Source organism: Aedes albopictus, chromosome 1, assembly GCF_035046485.1.
Source record: "Aedes albopictus strain Foshan chromosome 1, AalbF5, whole genome shotgun sequence".
Classification (NCBI taxonomy): domain Eukaryota; kingdom Metazoa; phylum Arthropoda; class Insecta; order Diptera; family Culicidae; genus Aedes; species Aedes albopictus.
Window position 1 is genome coordinate 101,830,580 of NC_085136.1, and position 22,305 is coordinate 101,852,884.

At 44.1% G+C, this 22,305-nt stretch overlaps 3 protein-coding genes across 3 annotated transcripts; 2 read left to right on the plus strand and 1 right to left on the minus strand.

Annotated features, from left to right (window-relative positions):
- Nucleotides 1-325: 325 nt before the first annotated feature.
- Nucleotides 326-12,811, plus strand: LOC109398410 (dnaJ homolog subfamily C member 16). Its single transcript, XM_019670763.3, has 7 exons — nt 326-797; nt 1,008-1,785; nt 2,036-2,623; nt 7,101-7,332; nt 7,393-7,567; nt 7,634-7,838; nt 8,896-12,811. The coding sequence occupies exons 1-7, from the start codon at nt 589-591 to the stop codon at nt 9,127-9,129; spliced, it is 2,421 nt and encodes an 806-aa protein (XP_019526308.3). The 5' UTR covers nt 326-588; the 3' UTR covers nt 9,130-12,811.
- A 1,814-nt stretch (nt 12,812-14,625) lies between these two features.
- LOC115256631 (uncharacterized) lies at nt 14,626-15,830 on the minus strand. Its single transcript, XM_029855466.2, has 2 exons — nt 15,438-15,830; nt 14,626-15,337 (listed from the first exon to the last, which is right to left on the minus strand). The coding sequence occupies exons 1-2, from the start codon at nt 15,465-15,467 to the stop codon at nt 14,990-14,992; spliced, it is 378 nt and encodes a 125-aa protein (XP_029711326.1). The 5' UTR covers nt 15,468-15,830; the 3' UTR covers nt 14,626-14,989.
- Nucleotides 15,831-18,927: 3,097 nt separating this feature from the next.
- Nucleotides 18,928-19,614, plus strand: LOC115256564 (uncharacterized). The gene is made up of 2 exons (XM_029855306.2): nt 18,928-19,140; nt 19,243-19,614. The coding sequence occupies exons 1-2, from the start codon at nt 19,111-19,113 to the stop codon at nt 19,597-19,599; spliced, it is 387 nt and encodes a 128-aa protein (XP_029711166.1). The 5' UTR covers nt 18,928-19,110; the 3' UTR covers nt 19,600-19,614.
- The last annotated feature ends 2,691 nt before the right edge of the window (nt 19,615-22,305 follow it).

A 22,305-nucleotide genomic window follows, 5' to 3' on the forward strand; every position in this document is an offset into this window, starting at 1 on the left:
TCGTTTGGCTACAGTTGTCTTCGCCTCCGCGAGTCTATGGAATCTATAGTGTCTATAGTTGAACTTAACCTCCATCTGCAATGTTTGGCTCCCGATTTTGGCTCCCGCTGAGAGAGCAAATTGAGTCAGTCTGCGAGACCCAGCTTCAACCTTAAATTTGATAACGTACCTTCTTTATTATAAACCTTGAACATATCCTTGCTGAAGATCTTTCTGAAGGGTCACTCATACGAAAATCCAAACCAAAGCAAAACAGCGAAAATCTCGACACACACAGAAAAGAACATCAAAAGGAAACGTCACTATTTCCGTCTGATGTTCTCGCTCGACTTTGCTTGTGTGTGCGTGCGTCGTACGATGCGAGGATCTCCGCAGAAGAAAAGCAGAAGGGTTGGAAAATTTTCTGCCCATCAAGGCTATAAAAAGTGAAAAATTGTAGCTGCAAACTAGTGATTTCCAAGATTAAACTGCTGTAGTTTTATTTGCCAAGGTTGGATTAAGTACTGGACGGTGTCGATTTATGTGTAACTGACCGCGGAGTGTTGGATTTCGTGAGGACCAGTCCCCTGAGGCGGAGTGCGGGCAAAGATGAACATTTTTTGCCCACAATGGAAGGGCCGCCGATCGACGGCAGAGATGTTGATGCTGGTGTTTTGTGGTGTGGTGGTGTTGTTGACTGTCGGGATACAACCATCGGAGGCAGCGGCCGGAACCGATCCGTACAAAATCCTTGGCGTTACGAAACATGCCACCCTGCAGGACATTCGCCGAGCGTACAAACAGCTGGCTAAGGAATGGTAAGTGGGTTGGTGCAAAGGGGTGGGGTGGATGAGGGAAGAAAATAATCGATTATTTTGATCTAGGTTGCAGGGCTGGTAGCGGGTTACAAAGAATGATTTTTTAGTAACTTGATATTCAATAATTAGTTAAAAGGGTTTTTTTTTGAAGAAAAAAAAACTTAAATGTTGCAAGCTAGTGTATATGTATTTTTCTTTGTATCGTTTTAGGCACCCAGACAAATCGGACCACCCGGAGGCGGAAACGAAGTTTGTAGAAATTAAGCAAGCGTATGAGTTGCTGTCGGATTCGGAGCGGCGGAAGGCCTACGATCTGTACGGCATCACAAACGAGGATGCCCATCTGTACAAGGAACGTCCGGACTACAGCAGCTATGGGCGCTTCCCGGATCCGTTCGAGCAGTTCTTCGGGCACAATTTCAATTTCCACGATCAGGACATCAGTCTGTTCCATCGGTTATCGATCACGTCCAAGTACTACGAAACGAATATCGTCCCGAAGAGTCACCACACGCCGCAGATCCTGATGTTTTACTCGGATTGGTGTTTCTCCTGTATGAAGGCGGCCAATTCCTTCAAAAAGATGATCGATACGCTGGAGCCGTTCGGGGTAACTTTTGCGACGATCAACGCCGGCCACGAGAATCAGCTGGTCAGGAAGGTGGGCGTTCATTCGTTGCCTTGCGTGATCATGGTTCTGGACGGACACAACTACGTCTACAAAGAGAGCGTGTACAATACGCAGCGGGTCGTGGATTTCATCCGGCAAAAGCTCCCGTACAAACTGCTGCCGCCGGTTGATGACGGTTCGATCGATGGATTCCTTCAGGGGTGGTCCGACAACCGGGTTCGAGCGTTGATCATGGAACCCCGGTCGCAGCCACGGCTTCGTTATCTGATCACGGCGTTCCACTTCCGGGAACGGGTGGCATTCGGGTTCGTGCAGCTGAACTCGCCCAAATCGCAACACATTCAGGAGCGATACAAGGTGAGTTGGGTTGTAGTCCTTTATCCAGGTATTTTGCTGGGGGTTTCTCTTAGGTTTCCATCAGGTTTCTTCCCGGAATTCTTTCAGAGATTCTTTCCGAAATTCCTCTAGAGATTTCTTGCAGGATTTTGTCATGAATTCCTGATTCCACCTGGGTTTGCTTTAAGAATTTATGTCAGGATTACTTCTAGGCTTCCATCAGACATCGCCGTTTACGTATTAATGTGACTTTCCCCTTCGTTTTCCGCAGGTGCATCCTTCGCTGGACACGCTGCTGATCTTCAACGAAGACTCCACCCGTCCGGTGGCGTCCATCTCGATGTCGGACATTCCGACGTCCACGCTGAACAACATCATCTCCGTCAACAAATACCTAGCTCTTCCACGCCTATCCTCGCAAGCCATGCTGGAAGGTGTCTGCCCAGCCGAATGGAACCGCCCCCGGAAACGGCTGTGCGTGGTTCTGGTCACGGAGAACACCTCAACGCACGACGAAGCCCGACAAGCGATGCGCCGAATCGCCATGGAGTCCAACTACAGTCCGGAGCGGGTCCGCTTCGCGTACATCTACCAGGAAAAGCAAACGGAGTTCATCAGTGCCCTGGCCGAGCACAGCAAGCTAGAGGAGACGATGCTGAAAGTGGTCATCATCTGGCGCAAGGACGCCAAACATATCAAGTACGAGTGGGTCCACGAGGCCACCATGGAGTCGCTGAACAGGAGCATCGAGAACGAAACGCACGAGCTCCAGTACAACAACACCAAGCAGAAGCTGGACGGTGCGATCCAGCGGCTGTTGCGGTCGTCCGAGGCGTTGACTTACGAGGCGGAAGTGACGGTAGGTGCCTTTCCTTGACAACTACAGATTTCACCATATGTTCCATGTTTTTTTTTCTGGATTTTTGACATAATTTATGTCATTATGTTTCATAATATGTTCTCCACACCCATGTGCAATGGTTGAATGCTCTTGCGAAATGATTGGGTCGTTATAGATAATGTTCAACGAAAGAACATAACCGGATGCCAAACATAAACGAAAAGAAATTCTACAATATGGTTATCAGAAAAAGAGCATTACTGTATTTAATCTCAGCCGTGGTGACTGCTCAGAATATACGTGAATCTAACCAGTATACCAGGAATCAGGCTACGCTAGGACCCGGTTTTCTTGCACGTTTTTGGTGACCACGCAGCTATCATAATTCATTACCAGGGGTATCACTTTATCTTCTGCCAAAGGCTTAAAGCATAGCAGATCAAGCGTAGTCCAGGCCAAAACGTGCTTCCCGAGTGGAGATGTCCGCAAATACCGCAGTGCGAATATACATTCGGATCACTACTTAGTCCCTGTATGCATGCGCTCAAAACTATCGACAGTTATCACCACGCGTCGAAGTCGAACGCCGCGACTCAACATCGAGCAGCTGCGTAACGTAGAAGTGGCTCAAGACTACGCGCAGCAGTTAGCAGTGGTCCTACCAACGGAAGAGCAGCTTGGTGCAGCTACACTTGAAGATGGCTGGAGGGACATCCGATCCGCCATAGGTAGTACATCGGCTACAACACTAGGCTTCGCGACTCCGAATCACAGAAACGACTAGTACGATGGCGAATGTGAACAGTTGAAAAAACGAGAAGAATGCCGCATGGGCGAGAATGCTGCAACACCGTACGAGAGCGAATGAGGCACGTTACAAACAGGCGCGGAACAGGCAGAACTCAGTCTTCCGAATGAAGAAGCGCCAGCAGGAAGAACGAGATCGCGAAGCGATGGAAGAGCTGTACCGCGCTAAGGACACGGAAGTTCTACGAGAAGCTGAACCGCTCGCGCAGAGGCTTTGTGCCACAAGCCGACATGTGCCGAGATAATCACGGGAATATTCTCACGAGCGAGCGTGAGGTGGTCGAGAGGTGGCGGCAGCATTACGATGAGCACCTCAATGGCGACGTTGCAAGTACCGAAGGTGGCGTGGTAACAGATTAAGGAGTATGTGCACAGGACGAAAGATTTCCGGCTCCTGACCTCCAAGAGATTGAGGAGGAGGTTGGCCGGTTGAAAAACAACAAAGCCGCTGGGGCAGATCAACTACCAAGCGAGCTTCTAAAATACTCTGGAGAAGCACTGGTGAGAGCACTACACTGGGTCATTATAAAGATTTGGGAGGAGGAAGTATTACCGGAGGAATGGATGGAAGGTATCGTGTGTCCCATCTATAAAAAGTTGGATTGCGGGAGGTACCGCGCGATCACACTACTGAGCGCTGCCTACAAGATACTCTCTCAAATTTTATGCCGCCGACTATCACCGATTGCAAGAGAGTTCGTGGGGCAATATCAGGCTGGATTTATGGGTGAACGCGCTACAACGGACCCGACGTTCGCCATCCGCCAGGTGTTGCAGAAATGCCGCGAATACAACGTACCCACACATCACTTGTTCATCGATTTCAAATCGGCGTATGATACAATCGATCGAGAACAGCTATGGCAGATTATGCACGAATACGGATTCCCGGATAAACTGATACGGTTGATCAAGGCGACGATGGATCCAGTGATGTGCGTAGTTCGAGTATCAGGGACACTCTCGAGTCCCTTCGAATCTCGCAGAGGGTTACGGCAAGGTGATGGTCTTTCGTGCTTGCTGTTCAACATTGCTTTAGAGAGTGTAAAAAGGAGAGCGGGGATAAACACGAGTGGGACGATTTTCAGTCCGTTCAGCTGCTTGGTTTTGCCGATGATATTGATATTATTGCTCGTAAATTTGAGACGATGGCGGAAACGTACATCGGACTAAAGAGTGAAGCCAGGCGAATCGGATTAGTCATTAATGTGTCGAAGACAAAGTACATGATGACAAAGGGCTCCAGGGAGGAATCACCGCGCCCGCCACCCCGAATTTATATCGACGGTGATGAAATCGAGGCGGTTGAAGAATTTGTGTACTTGGGCTTACTGGTAACCGCCGACAACGACACCAGCAGAGAAATTCAGAGGCGCATTGTGGCAGGAAATCGTGCTTACTTTGGACTCCGCAGAACGATCGAATAAAGTTCGCCGTAACACGAAGTTAACCATCTACAAAACGCTGATTAGACCGGTCGTCCTCTATGGGCACGAAACATGGGCCCTACGTGCAGAGGACCAACGCGCCCTTGGAGTTTTCGAACGGAAGGTGTTGCGTACCATCTACGGCGGAGTGCAGATGGAAGACGGGACTTGAAGAAGGCGAATGAACCACGAGCTGCATCAGCTGCTGGGAGAACCAACCATCGTCCATACCGCGAAAATCGGGAGGCTACGGTGGGCGGGTCACGTCATCAGGATGTCGGATAGCAACCCGACTAAAATGGTTCTCGAGAGTCATCCGACCGGTACAAGAAGACGTGGAGCGCAGCCAGCTAGGTGGGTCGACCAAGTAGAGGATGATCTGCGGACCCTACGCAGAGTGCGGAACTGGAGACAAACAGCCATGGACCGAGTGGAATGGAGGCGGCTACAATGTACAGCAGAGGCCACCCCGGCCTTAGCCTGACCGATGATGATGATGACAGAACATCGAACATCTACAGTTTACTGAAGTAGATGACACAGGTCGCACTGGCCCCAGCTCACAAAACCCGGTGTGGATGCGGCGTTTGGAGAATCGAATCGCCACATTTGCGAACCAAAGTTGGTCGATTAATACAGTACAAACAGAAGAATGCAAATCAGTCTGGTCTAATTTGTGAAACCGGGTTTAACCCTGTAGTTTTAATTTTTCGTCTTAATTCTTCAACTACTTAACCTAATTTACAGCTCTTTTGTCCACTAGGGCACTGCGTGAGCGATTCCAATTGGAAGCTGTACTTACACTTTTTGTATTGTGTATTCTGTTCAAAGTTGGATTATCCCGACTGTTTGTGAAACTGTTCAGAACAGTCGTCGAATATCGAGGGGGTTCTCGATGTATTCTATAGAAATCGTTCAATCAGCAAATTGGTTTCGAGCACATCATTATTCCAAACATTCAGGTCTTAAGAACTTCAAACATAGGTAATTATCTTGGTTACTATGTAAATTGCCTTTACTACACCTTATTTTAGAAAATACAAAACATTTATCGCGCAAAAAATATCCTCACATATTTATTAATTCATAAACATTGCATCTGAATGTAGGGGTTGAGAGTGATACTGAGAAAAAGATACATAGGGCATATATCATTAGTAGCGGTGATGCACCACCGGATAAACAAAGCAAACGATCAACATGAAATGAAACGTCAGTCTTGTAAAGTATTTCGCATGAGTAGGTTGCATCATTGCTTCCTTCTTCGTTCGCGTAGAGTTTGGGCCGGCGGAATCGGTTGGCCCGGAATGCCAAAGTGTCCGTCCGGACACGACACTGAACACCCCCCGACTTCCGCGTCAAAAAGCTGGCGGCTTGGCTGCCGGCAACAGCTGATCAAGGAATCAGTTGGCGCCCGTTCAGCTGTCCTTATTTCACCAATTGAATGTTTTTAGATACGCGTTTGCGCGCGAAATTTTTCTCGCTCATTTCTGCTGTCAAATCCGTCAGCGACCGTTCACCGACCGTTTGAAACGTCGACTGTTTCAAACGGTCGTGAACAGTTTGGAACTGGACGGTCACTACAGCGCCTAAATGTATTCTTCTCTAATTCCACTATATCGAACTGAATGCCTTTGCGCTGCTATCACTTTTCTACCGTGTCCATAGACGAGTGCACCGATGAACTGAATTCATCGCGGTCCGAGAATTTTGACACTAGAGCGGGGTCGCTTCCAATCAGAATTGTTCAATTCTGATTTGAAATTGTTCACTTCTGATTGGAAGCGGCCCCGCTCTAGTGTCAAAATTCTCGGACCGCGATGAATTCAGTTCATCGGTGCACTCGTCTATGGACTTATCCACCGATGAACCAAATTCATCGCGGTCCGAGAATTTTGACACTAGAGCGGGGTCTGTTCCAATCAGAATCGTCCAATTCTGATTGGAACGGCCCCGCTCTAGTGTCAAAATTCTCGGACCGCGATGAATTCGGTTCATCGGTGGATAAGTCCATGGTAGAACGATGAGCACGAGGATGTTGTGTGTGGCTCTTGTTCCTTTTCCAGTCCGATGGGGGGTTCATTATGAGTTGCCGTTAGCCGATATCCAAGTTTCCGGGTCCGTTAGAGCATATGCTCAGAAGAGGGTCACCCATGACCATCCACTTATGAAGTGAACGTGTAGCCACTACGCTAAGGGCCTCGGCGATTTTTTTTCGTCTTCTAATAAGTGTTTTTTTTTTGTTTTGTTATTTTCTACAGGACCTCCTAGACGAGCACGCCCAAGGACTGGTGATCCGCATCCTGAACAAGGTCCTGCTGGCGTTCGAATACATGACCGAGAACCTGGGCCAGGAACATATCCTACCGGCTTTGTCCGTGGTGGGAACAATCGCCTTCATCCTCGGTGCCGGTTACCTGATGTCCTATCTGGTCCGAATCGAGGAGGAAAACATCCAAAAGAAGCAGTCCAAATCGCCGGAGAACAAAAACGGTACGTGATTTCGGCTAACTTTTCTGAGAACGTGTCTTCTAAGAAACCTTTTCTTCACAGGAAAAGTTCAGAACTATGTTCCGGAGTTGCGGCTTCATGAGCTGCGCGCGGAGAAGTACAACGGATTGGTCCGGCTGCTGAAACCCGGCTGCCGGACGATCGTCCTGCTGACGGACATGCAGTCCCGCAACAAGCTGATTCCGGCCTTCCACAAAGCGGTGTGGCCTTACCGGAAGTATGAAGATCTTCACGATTCTCCTCGTGATTTCCAAAATATATTTTTTCCTCTATACACCCGTAGGAACAAAACCCTCATGTTCGCCCACATGCTTATCGAGAAGGGAATCGGTTGGTATGCGGAACTCCTGAGGCTATCGCTGTCCGAGTCCCGGGAGATGAAGATCAACCCGAGGAACTGCATCGGGACGGTCATAGCGCTCAACGGACACCGGAAGTACTTCTGTATGTACCACGCCAAACATCCGGAGTCGAACCGGGGTGCCAAGGTGAGTGAGGGTGGGATGGTTCTGCCACGGTTGCAAATGTTCTAGCGGTATCTAGTCGCAAAGTCGTCCGCAAAGCAAACAAATTGGCCGGATTTCGTAAAAATCGTAACGGCTCGACGCATTACTCCTTCCAGGGCGAAATTGAAAAGTCGTCCATGATTCTCCATAGCTCTGCGCGGTCGATACTGTCGTATGCCGCCTTGAAGTCGATAAACAGGTGATGCGTTGGGACCTGGTATTCACGGCATTTCTGGAGGATTTGCCGTACGGTGAAGATCTGGTCCGTTGTCGACCGGCCGTCGATGAAGCCGGCTTGATAACTTCCCACGAACTGATTCGTTTTAGGTGACAGACGACGGAAGATGATCTGGGATGGCACTTTGTAGGCGGCACTCAAAATGGTGATCGTTCGAAAGTTCTCACATTCCAAATGGCCGCCTTTCTTGTTAATGGGGAAGATTACCCCTTCCTTCCACTCCTCCGGTAGCTGTTCGGTTACCCCAAGGATTTCCCAGAGCTTGATTACTAACCAGTACAGACAGGTGACCAACTTATCCGGGCTCATCTTGTTTAGTTCTGCTGCGATACCGTCCTTACCAGCCGCTTTGTTGTTTTTGAGCTGGTGGATGGCATCCTTAATTTCCCTCAGCGTGGCAGTTGTTTCGTTCCCGTCCTCTGCGGCACCAACATAGCCAATTCCTCTGTTGCCTTGATCCGCCGCGCCTACATTCTCTTCGCCATTGAGGTGCTCGTCAAAGTGCTGCTTCCACCTTTCAATCAAGATCCCGTCCTCATCCCAGCAGATTTCGGTTTGCGGCACTAAACCTTAGCGGTATGCGTTGAGCTTCTGGTAGAACTTTCGTGTTTCTTAGGAACGGCACAGCAGTTCCATTTCCTCGTATTCCGCTTCTTCCAAATACCTCAATAAGGTCGATTCTTTCAATTCAGGTACGCGCTACCTATCCTTCACCGCGTCTAGGGGCATCTATTATTGCACTGATAATCAAACACATTGAATAATTATATATTTTATTTCCCCGCACACTTCCCGTTCCAGCGCATGATGAAGATGACCCGGCAGCTGAGCACGATGCCCTCGGACCCGGAAGCCGGTGCCTTCCTGGGGATGGACAGCTCCGACTCGGAGACCAGCACGTCCGACATCTCCGAGCCGAAGATCCTGCTCGAGGAGAACCTCCTCGACGGGCTGCCCAACTGGCTGGATCGTCTGTTCGAGGGTACCACCCATCGGTACTACATTAACTATTGGCCTGATTTCACCTCGAAATAGAGCGATTGCGCGTCTAGTCCAGACGACGGTGGTGTAGGCAATTTAGTAGGTGATAGTCCTGTTTTCTAATTCCCCCTCTCTCTCTCACACACCCACTTTTTCTATGATAGCTAATAGGTATAGTAGCAACTTTTGTGAACGCCAAAGATGAGGCCATTCGTTACTGAAGGAGAAACTGACAATTATTGTTTGGGAGATTTCTCTCGAGATAGACACTCGCTCTAGAGCTCTCAACTTGTTCATTTTTTTAATCTTTACTGAGTCTGTTTTTTCCTATTGGTATTTTTTTCTCTCTGTGAAAAAAAGTAAATCTATTTTGCGAGGTAGGTTTAAGTTAGGTGGTAGTAGATGGGCGCACTAGTTTTTAGTTTAGCAATTGCGAACAGTTAGCATAGCAGTAGATAATCGACGTTACCTAAATGGTTGTTTAGCCCATATGTTCCGGCGGATTTACCCCGTTTGGTGTTATGTTCTGCGAAGAAAATCCAGACTACATAACATTGACCTGCTGTGATTAGGAATGACAAATTTAAACAAGGACGTACACTAGGGGTAAGACAGATACGGCGAGAATAACTCTGTTATCGAAGTATTGCTCAGAATTCCTCTGGATAGCTCTGGATCACTCTGGTTTTCCCAAAGTGTTGCCTGATATCAGTGAAGACTCGAGCAGTCTTGCCCGATTTCCCGCTTCGTAGAGACGTTTCTGAATGGATTCGAACAAAAAGAGTTACTCAGGATTGCTCAGAGTTGCTCCGGATTTCACAGTGTCTTGCCCCTAGGACGTACAACAGTCGCCATATTGTTATTTCTTGGTTTACGAATGCTCATGTTCAGGAGTATTTATATGCGATGTAAACAATAACTGATTGTTTGGGTTCAAAAGGTTCTTGACTAGGGGCAAGACAGATACAGCGAGAGTAACTCTGTTATCGAAGTGTTGCTCCGAATTCCTCTGGATCACTCTGGTTTTCCCGAACTGTTGCCTGATACCAGTGAAAAATAGAGCAGTCTTGCCCGATTTCCTGCTTTGTAGAGACGTTTCTAAATGGATTCGAACAAAAAGAGTTACTCAGGATTGCTCAGAGTTGCTCCGGATTTCACAGTGTCTTGCCCCTAGGACGTAACTGCTCTATGTGTTGGTGAACACCACTAGAAGACCGGACACATCGGCGGCCGTCTCCATCCTTAGCCGAAAAACAAGTTGTCCTACCCAAAACGACTGGAACGGGTGGCTGAAGCGAAGGCAGATGATCTGGTTGGATCCACGGATGCTGACTGGGGCCAAATCAGAGAAGATCGGGAGTCCAATACCGAATTTGTACACCGGTGGAACCACCAGCTGGATATGCAAGTGACAGGCCTGTGTTTCTCTTTCAACTGCTTAATGGACGGCGAGTATCGAGCGTAGACTGAAAGTAACACTTGGTACATGGTAGAACACTATCAGCAGTGGGTTCAAAGCCATCGGCAGCAAATCAAAGCAGGGCTAAAAAAGGTGACATCGTACGGCACATGGCCTCAACCAGAAATACGGCGTAGACTTCAACGAGGTCTTTGCTCCCGTCGCCAAGTAGGTGACCCTCAGAACGTTACTCACGGTGTCCATGCGTCGATCAAGAGGCATGGTAACGGATTCCAGCTGAATAAAAAAAAAACAGTTTATCTTGAAGCTCGGGAATGATTCGGTTTGGAGAACCCAAAGCCATCGAAAATACCTTTGGAGCTTGGCTACCTTCAGCAGAAGAAGGAACTTCACAGCTTAGAGTTTTATGAGCAGTTCCACACAGTTCCTAACGAGGTTCCTAACTTCCTCTGTCAATAACCATTTTGCATGTGTATACATGTAGTGTGGCAGGCACGAAGATACTCTATGCTCAAGGAAGTCGAAATTTCCATTACGAAAAGTTCCTGGATCGACCGGGAATCGAATCTGTCACTCTCAGCCTAACGAGAGTAACTCTGTTATCAAAGTGTTGCTTCGAAATCCTCTGGATAGCTCTGGATCACTCTATGGTTTTCCCGAAGTGTTGCCTGATACCAGTGAAAAATTGAACAGTCTAGCCCGATTTCCCGCTTCGAAGAGACGTTTCTGAATGGATTCGAACAAAAAGTGTTACTCAGGGTTGCTCCGGATTGCACAGTGTCGTTCCCCTAGGGCAAGACAGATATAACGAGAGTAAATTTGTTTTCAAAGTGTTGCTCACCATTCCTCTGGATCTCTCTGGATTACTCTCATTCTCCCAACGTGTTGTCTGATGCCAGAAGAAAATCGAACGGCATTGCCCAATTTTCCGCGTTTCAGAGACAGATTTGGACAGAAACAGTATGGTCGTAGGGGCAAGACACTGTGCAAACCGGAGCAACTCGGAAGCAATCTTAAGTAACTCTTTTTGTTTGAATCTATTCAGAAACGTCTCCACGAAGCGGAAAACCGGACAATACTGCTCGATTTTTCACTGATATCATTCAATCAGGAGTGATCCAGAGAAATTCTGAGCAACATGTTGATACCAGAGTTATACTCTCGCTATGTCTGTCGTGCCCCTAGATAGTGACACTATTTTCCATTAAAATATTCTCTCGTAAAATGGACTTAAGTGCCCCACACAATGCATACGTTTGCGTGTGCGTGACAGTAGTTTGACACATTTCCCATGGGAAAACTGTCAGAAAAACGCAAACCTCGACGGAACGGACGCTATGTGTTCCAGGCTTTATGGATTTATGTCATGACCCTTGGTAAACAATCAATATACACCAAAATGAGCATACGCAAACATGTTTAACTATGAAATATAACGCCAAACGGGGTAAAGTCGTATCTGCGCCCAGCTAGCACGCACTCACTATAGTAAGAACAAGAACGAAACACAATCTAGTCAAATCTAACATTAACGCATTAACTAGGAATTCAAAATGGCATGTTTTACATAGTGTTAAATGTATCCTAATTGCAGAAAATAAACAAAAAAGCTAATTTGATTGTTCTTCTACTCAAAATCAAGGAGATAAATTGAGACATAGTTAGACCGATAAGCAGTACCAACCTATTAGAATGAATCCTAAATCAGAAATTTTTAGATTTTCCGCCATCCACGAGGAAAAAAACAATTGCTTTCTCTTTTCATACATCCCTTCTCAAATGGTTTCACATTTACGAATAGAAGTTAATTTTTTGGTTACCGAAAACCATCCTCGCAACGCCAATGCAATGGAAAACTGCATTGGAGGCATTTGTACATTGCGATAGTTTGATACGAATACTATCTCTAAACAAAACTCTTCCATCATCCCGCAGTTTGTAAAATCACCAGTGAAAACAAGAAAAGAAAAACCAACCAAGTGATAGTATTATTAAACTTATGAACCTTCTGTTGCCATATAAACAACAATGAAAAAACCGTATCAGAAACAATCAAAGATCTTTGGAAACTCAGAAGTTTTAGCTTTCGATTCGACACGCGATGGCGTCGAGATTTCGGAATCGCATGAGTTCGGGAAAATACGGTACGAAAAGTTATCTATATCTGCATATAACATAATGGTGAATTGTAGTCAACTGTTCGCGAATGGTTGGGATTATAGCAATGGCGGATGGTGATATGGAACAAATTGAAACAAAACGAAAACAAAAAACAACATAAATAAAGGACAATTGGAAGAACTTTCTCACAAATGACATGATATTGAGTTGTATGGAGGTTTGTTTTGAAGAAATTCATAGCCCTAATAATCTGGTAGACTTGCAAAGATTTTGTTTTGATTATGTATACCCTAGGGGCAAGACAGATCTAACGAGAGCAAATCTGTGTTCGAGGTGTTGTTCAGAATTCCTCACAGTTCCTCAGAATTTCTCCCATTTATGCCAAAGTGTGATCTGGCACCAATGTCAAACTGCAAAGTGTTGCGTGTGCTGAATGAAAATTGCAGATTTAGGGATGTCTTTCAACAAATTTCGTCGATCATCGATACAAAGAGTAACTCAGAATCTCTCAGAGTTGCACTCGTTTGCACAGTGTCTTGCCCCTAGTGTATACCTTAATCGACAGCCAAACTAAACTGTCAAACACTGCCAAGTAATCACACTGTTCAAGCAATCAAGCCGAAAGTGTTTTTTGTTTTGACAAACACTATTTTTTACGAAATTTATTTATGGCATTCTTGGCAATATGTTTTGTAAAAGATGTGGGATGTGAATATAGTTTAGTGTTATTCCCCTTGCGTGTCCTTCCCCTAGCAAGCATCGTAAAGCTGCCGCATTGAGGAGAGGAGAAATACACTCAGCCAAATAACCTTAAGATTTCCATAAGGCCCAACTTATGAAACGGCCTTTAAATAATTCATAATGATTCGGATGAATTTCATAAGGTCACTCTATGAAGTAAAATCGTCCCACAGCGTGGCTTTTATTCATGTTTAGCAACATGGTATTCTCAAGCGTCGGTAGCCGTGTGGATAAAACACGGGCTCGGTGATCCCGACGTTCATGGATCGAATCCAGTCTGCATCATTTTAAGATTTTTTTGTTCTTTTCATGAGGTCATCTTATGAAATTTGTCATAGCAAGCACGATCAATTTTCATAAGGGAAGATTCAAAAAATACGTCCATCATTTTTTGGGATTTCTAGACCCCCCCTCCCCCCTCTGTCACGCTATTTACCTATACCTAATACACGTACTGTCACACTTTTCTAGCCCCCCCCCCCCCCTCCCCCAAATGTTGGACGTAATTTTTGAACGTTCCCTAAGGTATTTCGATGCATTTCGCTAGTTTTTTCGCTGCGTGTACACAGGCTCTGCAAACCTGAGCGTCTGTGCTCCAGAAGGAGCGGCCCACAACAGCGTCTGATTCCCATGTTGTTAGAGTCGGCTGATCAACGTCCGTGTGCCAGGGAAGGGACTGTGCACTATGGTCCTCCGGAAAGTAGGGGGTTGCTGTCAGGCCCTGCGAGCCAGCCGTAAAAAACATTGTAACGGAAAATCAGCAACAGAATAATACGAACCGAGAGCGATGGCAACGACCCCAGCAAACAAAAAGGACTTGCGATTGGAAACTCGGTATGTGGAACTGCCGATCTCCCAACTTCATTGGGAGCACCCGTATACTTGCCGATCTACTGAAGGACCACGGGTTCGGCATCGTAGCGCTGCAGGAGGTGCGTTTGACAGGATCTGTGGTGCGAACGTTTGAAGGTAATCATACCATCTACCAGAGTTGCGGCAACACACTTGAGCTGGGAACAGCTTCTATCGTGATGGACGATATGCAGAGGCGCGTGATCGGTTGGTAACACCGTACATGAAACCGTTTTTAAATAGATTTTGTTTTAGATTTTTTAGAGGCATTTTAAAATCTTCCCGTGTTATAGAGATAGGGATTTTTCAAAACATCATCGCTCTTCTTCTTCATGCAACAGCAAATCACCAATCAAAAACGAACATTTTCGGTGCAAAAGTGCTACACCGGTGTAGCACCACCGCAAAAACGAAAACGTACCAATTTGTGCCATTGGGGTCGTTATTCCAAGCAAAAGAAAAATAATGAAGCTACCATTTTGTCTTTATTTGCCAACACACAGGAACTTCTCTCATATACAGCTCAGTAAAAATATGGCCCCTAAGCCCTTATGAAAATTCAATGTCGATAATAGTCCATTTTACGAGCCGATTTTATGAATGAATTTTGACAGGAGGTAGTGTCCAATAACCCGTAAAAACCAATATCATCATCAACATTGTTGTCACTTCGTAAAATGGCTCATTCGAAAATTTAGCCCATACGGTTAGTGTGTTTCTCAATATTTTCACCCTACTTGTGGCCGATGTCTTTACCTCCGCTGAACTCGTAATCATGGTTTAGCCATAGACATCTCGCTTAGTGAAGTAGTGATGACCGTACCACTTTACAGCGCCAGCTACCGCTACGAGGCACTTTTCCTCCACAATCGAAAATTTAAACGGACGGAGATCCTCACTCTTATCAAAATAAGCCTCTTTGTAGCCTGCTTTGTAGTAACCATCTCTAGCGCCTTTCGCCCAGAGCTCGCCGCCTTTCCAGCATACCGAGGCCTCGAGGGCCGTAACATCACAAATGGTGAAGTCACCGAACCAACTGGTAGCCGCGAGTTCAAGGACATTGACGACGTTTTTCACATTCACAGGTACAATGCCAATCGTCTCATCCATCCGTTCCCAGAATTCCGCCTGCAGAACAAAAAAGAATGAATTCAGATTCGGATAATTAGGAATTATCCCGCAAATGACAATATTTTAATGCAAATTTCACAAATTATTAGATACTTACAATAACTTGTGATCTGGGCAATTTGTACATTTTAATCGCCAACCACACTACTGGTCAAAATCACGGAACGATTGCAAAAACTTCACTACTGATGGCTCGGCTTCACCCAAGGAAATGGCGCGTGGTTTGTTTGCTGTTTTTTCTGTTGCTTGATGCAAGGCGGAAGTATAGACACTATAGATTCCATAGACTCGCGGAGACATGGTTGAGCAATACGATTTTAGTGTGTTTTTCCGTGAATTTAGAGTGTACCGAGCGAATATGACGTCACGCAATCCATTGTCGCTATTGAAATCGTGACGTCATGCTCGTTTGGCTACACGAACTGACAGTTCGTTTGGCTACAGTTGTCTTCGCCTTCGCGAGTCTATGGAATCTATAGTGTCTATAGGCGGAAGTAGAGTCTGTCTATATCAGTGGTGCTCAAACTGCGGCCCGCGGGCCGCATGCGGCCCTCGAAGCTCTTGAATGCGGCCCGTAGAGTACGTTGAAAAAAAGTTACTGATCGTTCAAAATAATCAAAAAATATTATAATGCTCAATCTTATGGAAAAATTTATGTTTCATTTCAATGACTACATTAATACTTTTAAAAATTTTCCATGATTGAAAAAGTTGTGCAAAAAGTTATTTATGCTCGTACCGTAACTGTCGATTTTATCATTATTTTGAAACATTCGGTCTTACCGAAGTAAGATTGAAAAAATGACCTATTTTTTCAAAATGTGGATTTAATACTCCCCACAAAATCTTTCGTTTTGTCAAACATTCATACAGTTGGGGGTATTTAATAATTTTAAGCAAATAGTTTGTTTGTTATATAAAACCTAGGGGCAAGACACTGTGCAAACAAGAGTAAAGAAATTCTGAGTAACTCTTTTCACCAATGATCGACGAAATTTGTTGAAAAACACCCCTAAAACTGCAAGAAAGGCGAGATATCGGGCAATATTGTTTTGATTTTGCGATGAATCAGGCAACACCCAAGCAAAAACGGGAGCAATCCGGAGGAATTCTGAGCAACTCTGTGAAGGAAAATGTACTCTCCAGCACAGTGTCTTGCCCCAAGTATAAAACATCCTCCATGCGACAGTAGCCACAATTTTTTTTTTTTCTGTAGTTAGATGCTAAATTTAGAAAATGGTGTTTAGATAATCCAACCATACTAGCAATAAATGATTTGTCACTACAGATGACTCACAATCGGGTAGAATTTCCGATTTTCAATGGTCAAACTGAGGTCTTTGAAGGTCTTGAAGTGCAAGAGATACTTATCGCAATTATCCAAGAAATTTACTAGAAATTTACCAATACTAAAAATGCCTTAGTAAAAAAGTTAGAACACTTTTAATACAATATTCACGATAATTTTCATCCTGCGGCCCGCGGCTCGGACGCAAAATCTCAATTTGGCCCGCGGTATACATCAACCTGAGCACCACTGGTCTATATAGTCTGGCGGACTAAAGACACTTTAAGCCTCCCCCAAACCGACGCGACTGTCGCCGGCGACAGCGATTTTTCAAGTGTGTGAACATAGCCATGCAGCGCATTTTCAAAAGCACAACCAGGAAAAACCAAACATCACCTTGCGCTGAAATTTTATACAATTAATCACTCACTGGATCAAATTAGTCGATCAATTTTCCAGAGCGATTTTGAAATTTCAGGCTAAACATGTCTAAAGGTCCTATCTGCAGAAGAGAGGCTCTCTTTGGTTTCCCTCTCTTTCGTTAATATCTCAGCTGTTTATTTGTATTATGATTGTCTCCTTGCATTGAACGATGGTCAAAACAATCGTCTTTTGATTTGTACTGCAAAAATAGTTGAAGAGTGTACCATTACATTGCAATAACTGAAAGAGAAAGTGAACAAAGAGAGTCTCTCAAATGCAGATAGGACCTATTGACATGTTTGGCCTGAATTTGTGCTCTTGAAAATGCGAGGTTCGGCTTCGAAATACCTTCGCCTGAAAAATCGCTGTCGCGGTCAAAAATCGCCTTGGTTTGGGGGAGCGGTTATACGTGTCTTTAATTTACACCTAGATTTACACGAACAAAATTGGACGCTTAAGTAGCAAAATCTTAACTCGGTTAAGCGTTTGTTACTGGATATTAACATATAACAAGCGTCCAATTTTGATCGTGTAACTGCTTTTAAAGCGCGTTTGACAGGTCTCCTGCTCGATTGGAACGACATTGACAGCAAATTTGGAATTCCAATTGGAACATTTCGTGTCTTTGCATATAGGTAAGATTCAAAAATTACGTCCATCGTTTTTCGGGATTTCAAGGCCCCCCCTCCCCCCTCTGTCAAGCAATTTCCCTATAGGGAAGATTCAAATATTACGTCCATCGTTTTTCGGGTTTTTAGACCCCCCCTCCCCCCTCTGTCACGCACTTTTCCTATACCCAATACACTTACTGTCACACTTTTCTAGACCCCCCCCCCCCTCCCCCAAATTATGGACGTAATTTTTGAACGTTCCCATAGTCCATTTTACGAGCCAATTTTATGAATGAATTTTGACAGGAGGTAGCGTCCAATAACCCGTAAAAGTCAATATCATCATCAACATTGTTGTCACTTCGTAAAATGGCTCATACCCAATACACGTACTGTCACACTTTTCTAGACCCCCCCCTCCCCCAAATGTTGGACGTAATTTTTGAACGTTCCCATACAGTAGACGTTCGGTCGGTGCAAACGGTTTAACTGCAATGCTTTTTAACTGCAAGTCCGGTGAGTGCAACAAATTTGCAGTTATCGCACCGCTATCTGTCAAAACGGTGCGCCACGTTAGCCCAAATGAACAATCGAATGAATTTTTCGTTCATTTAACGTCAATTGATGGGTTGTTGACGCCTATCTGACGTTGCAGTTACCGAATTTTGTTCGCTAAGTGAAACGTAAACATGTTGCAGTTATCGAACGTCTACTGTAGTGTCTTTATAGAGCCGATGCACACGAGCGTTAATTGACGCTGCGTGAATTCACGCTGCGTTGCCGCAGCGGTCCTGTGGGGCATGCGTTGACATTGCGTGCCGCACACGGTGCGGCGCGGTTGCGGTGCGGCAGCGTTGCGTTCTCGTGTGCATCCTCCCATTTCTGGAGCTCGAATTGAATAGGTCGTATGTGCTTTTGTCGATTAAAAATTCGATCAGTTGGATTCGCTCATAATAGCGAAAACCGTTGTAATTGAGCAAAGTTGATACAACCAGCAGATCCCTCACAAAACAGGCTTTCTGTTCCATCATTGAAAGTTTGCAAAACATCTGCCATATTGCTACAATGACTAAAATAAACTGATCGAATTTTATATCGACAAAAGCACATACGACCTATTCAAATCGAGCTCCAGATTTGATTGTGTGTAACTCAGGACGCACTTGCGTGCACGCTGCGTGGACGCGCCGCCCGTGTGCATCGGCTCATATTCTACCCATGGATTCGGTGGAAACGACAACAAAATTTATTTCAGTGTAGTTCCTTGCTATTGACGTCATGCTCGATTGGCTCCGTGACAGACTCTACTTCCGCCTTGCATCAGCAACAGCAGCAGAGCAACAAACAAACCACGCGCCATTTCCTTGTGTGAAGCCGAGCGAGCGAGCAACAGTGAAGTTTTTGCAATCGTTCCGTGATATTGACCAGTAGTGTGGTTGGCGATTAAAATGGACAAAAAGCCCAGATCACAAGTTATTGTAAGTATCTAATAATTTGTGAAATTTGCATTAAAATAATGCCATTTGCGGGATAGTTCCTAATTTTTATCCGAATCTGAATTCATTCTTTTTGTTCTGCAGGCGGAATTCTGGGAACGGATGGATGAGACGATTGGCATTGTACCTGTGAATGTGAAAAACGTCGTCAATGTCCTTGAACTCGCGGCTACCAGTTGGCTCGGCGACTTCACCGATGATGATGTTTCGGCCCTCGAAGCCTTGGTATGCTGGAAAGGCGGCGAGCTCTGGACGCAAGGCGGTAAAGATGCTTACTACGAAGGGGGTGTTTTGGAAATGGGTGAGGATTTCCGTTCGTTTGAATTTTCGAATGTGGAGAAAAAGTGGCTCGTAGCGGTAGCTGGCGCTGTAAAGCGGTACGGTCATGATTACTTCACGGTGGTATGTATAAACCAAAATTACGAGTTCAGCCATTGGTAAAGCGATTGGTCTCAAGTACACGGTAAGATACAAAAATGCTAAAATGCATAAAATATTTACTAAAACCATATTTGATCTGCCCACCCCTTGGAATGCATATTTTGTGATTTAATAATTCGTATCTAAGAGACGTTTATGCATTGGAATGCATACATCGATCATATTCGTTGTACAATGCATATTTGATTTTATTTTTTTTTACTAAAAGCACAACACAACAAGTTTGGCGGATGCAGAAAAAAGAAAAAAAAACTAATTTATTATCTCCTCTATCTTAAAATACAGTCAACATAAATACATAACAGCATAAAAAATCACTGGTTATATGCAGGCGAGTAAAACCCAGCAACATCCGGAACCGAGGCAAACTTGATCATCTCACCACCGTTTAATAATGTTCCGCCCAAGCTTCCGCCTGTACGTTCTTCGTGGGGCTTGCCGTGGGATCCTCCGGATCAACTGGGTGTCTACCATCTTTCCGGTGACAATAAAATCTGTTGAGAAAGTATTACAATTTCAATATCCTAAGTCTATTCGGAAAAATTGGCAAGATTTACTTACTGTGAATGGAAATCGTGGTCGGTGATGCTCCATGGATTCCGGTGAACCGAAGGCAGGAAATAAACTGCTTTCTTTCGAGTAACTTGTTGTGTAGCAGAAGTTATTAATGATTGTAGATGATAATTTTCACTTCCTAGCCAATTCCTAGCAATGGCGGTTGACGAGCTAAATTGTTTTCAAGTCCCAAGAATAACTTAAGTGTTGCTATATTCATGGAAATAAATAAATATCAGAAACGCATTGGAGTGCATACTATATATTAATGTAATGCACATTTTTTATGCAGATTAAAGTTTAAAACGTTAAAATGAAAAAAATATATTATATATTATGCTAAAATGTATATCCATTTTTCTCCGTGTAGGGTGAAAATTGCAAGGAAAATACTGAGAATCAAGCTAATCGAATGGGCTAAATATTCGAATTCTCGACATTGAATTTTCATACGGGCTTATGCTCCAAATGCTTACTGAGTTGTATATGAGAGAAGCTAGGAGAAAAGTTCCTAAATGTTGGCAAATAAAGACAAAATGGTAAATAGCTTCATTATTTTTCTCTTGGAATAACGGCCCCATTGGCACAGAAATTGTAACTCAGCTCATTTCAGTCCACTGCTGCATTGGCGTAGTCGCGTAGTCGTTCCCAACGTTGCCGTGGTCTCCCGTGCCTACGTTCTCCACGCTATTCCGGTGCTCGTCGAAGTGCTGCTTCCACCTTTCGATCACCGTCCGTCCGTCAAGAGGAATCATACGTGGGCCTGTTAGTTACACACTCAGCCAAATAACCTTAAGATTTCCATAAGGCCCAACTTATGAAACGGCCTTTAAATAAATCATAATGATTCGGATGAATTTCATAAGGTCACTCTATGACGTAAAATCGTTTCACAGCTTGGCTTTTATTCATGTTTAGCATCAAGGTTTTCTCAAGCGTCGGTAGCCGTGTGGATAAAACACGGGCTCGGTGATCCCGACGTTCATGGATCGAATCCAGTCTGCATCATTTTAAGATTATTTTTTCTTTTCATAAGTCTATCTTATGAAATTTGTCATAGCAAGCACGATCAATTTCCATAAGGTATTCTTATGTCATCCATAAGAATTAGTTATAGCAAATTTTCATAAGGTATTTCCATGAATTTCGCTAGTTTTTTTCGCTGAGTGCACTTTTAGTCAGGTCAAGGAATAGATATAAAAATAAAGCAACAGTGGAAAAGTTAATCAAACTACAAAAACGGTTGATTGTAAAGTGAATCTTAAAACTATTATATCATTGCACGAATTAGACTGAATATCAACATTTGCAATGCGAAATGCAGTAATTCCACACTTGTCATGCAATAATCCTTTAGATTGGCATTATCAATGCAATGATGCATTGCATTTTTCTTTACATTGGGGTTTATGTTTTATTTTATTTATTTATTTTATTTATTTTTTTTAAATTAAAGATCATAGTTTTACAAATTCATTTTTATTTGGCAGAGATTTGTCACACTTTCAGCTGAAAATAATATCACTAACTCGCTGTGGAGAATCATACCCGAATAAAAAATACAGTAGAAAAACCGAACGTTATATTGTAACAGTACTATTTAGAACCATATTTTTACAATAGACACCACTGTAAAAATAAAAATACAAAAACAATAAGATGTAATGTAGGACACCATACCGTGAATTGTAAATAAGATTTTTACAATATATTATACAGGTTGTTAAGTATCGTAACAATATAAAAAAATATTTTTCTCCATATATATTTTTTTGCAAAACCATACATTTTATTGTTAATTAATTGTTCAAAATACTGATACGTGGGTTTAAATATACCGTACATTGTATGGTACATGAATGGTTTCAAACAATAAAATGTACCGTAAATAAATTGTTTTTAATTGTAATTTCACTACTGGTTATACATTTAATCAAATGGTTTTGGAATGGTTCTCTTTTGTTATGTTGAATTGTTTTACATTACATAAACCATATATTGTTATATTATCTTGCCATTTTCCTCCTGTTAATGGCATCTTAGGCTTATTAGATTTATTAGAATGCGCTTTGGGAATTCTCCAGAGCGTTTTGGATAACCCTTCATATATAGGATCGCCCACGTCTAAGTCTGAGTAGTCTCTGATTTCAT

What these genes read in the sequence shown, in the direction of transcription:
- LOC109398410 (XM_019670763.3), top strand. Translation starts at nt 589, where the DNA reads ATGAACATTTTTTGCCCACAATGGAAGGGCCGCCGATCGACGGCAGAG. An exon ending in ACATTCAGGAGCGATACAAG is followed by an intron (nt 1,786 to 2,035) that starts GTGAGTTGGGTT and finishes CGTTTTCCGCAG; the next exon opens with GTGCATCCTTCGCTGGACAC. An exon ending in GCGGTGTGGCCTTACCGGAA is followed by an intron (nt 7,568 to 7,633) that starts GTATGAAGATCT and finishes ATACACCCGTAG; the next exon opens with GAACAAAACCCTCATGTTCG.
- LOC115256631 (XM_029855466.2), bottom strand. Translation starts at nt 15,467, where the DNA reads ATGTACAAATTGCCCAGATCACAAGTTATT. An exon ending in TGCCCAGATCACAAGTTATT is followed by an intron (nt 15,338 to 15,437) that starts GTAAGTATCTAA and finishes TTTGTTCTGCAG; the next exon opens with GCGGAATTCTGGGAACGGAT.
- LOC115256564 (XM_029855306.2), top strand. Translation starts at nt 19,111, where the DNA reads ATGGACAAAAAGCCCAGATCACAAGTTATT. An exon ending in AGCCCAGATCACAAGTTATT is followed by an intron (nt 19,141 to 19,242) that starts GTAAGTATCTAA and finishes TTTGTTCTGCAG; the next exon opens with GCGGAATTCTGGGAACGGAT.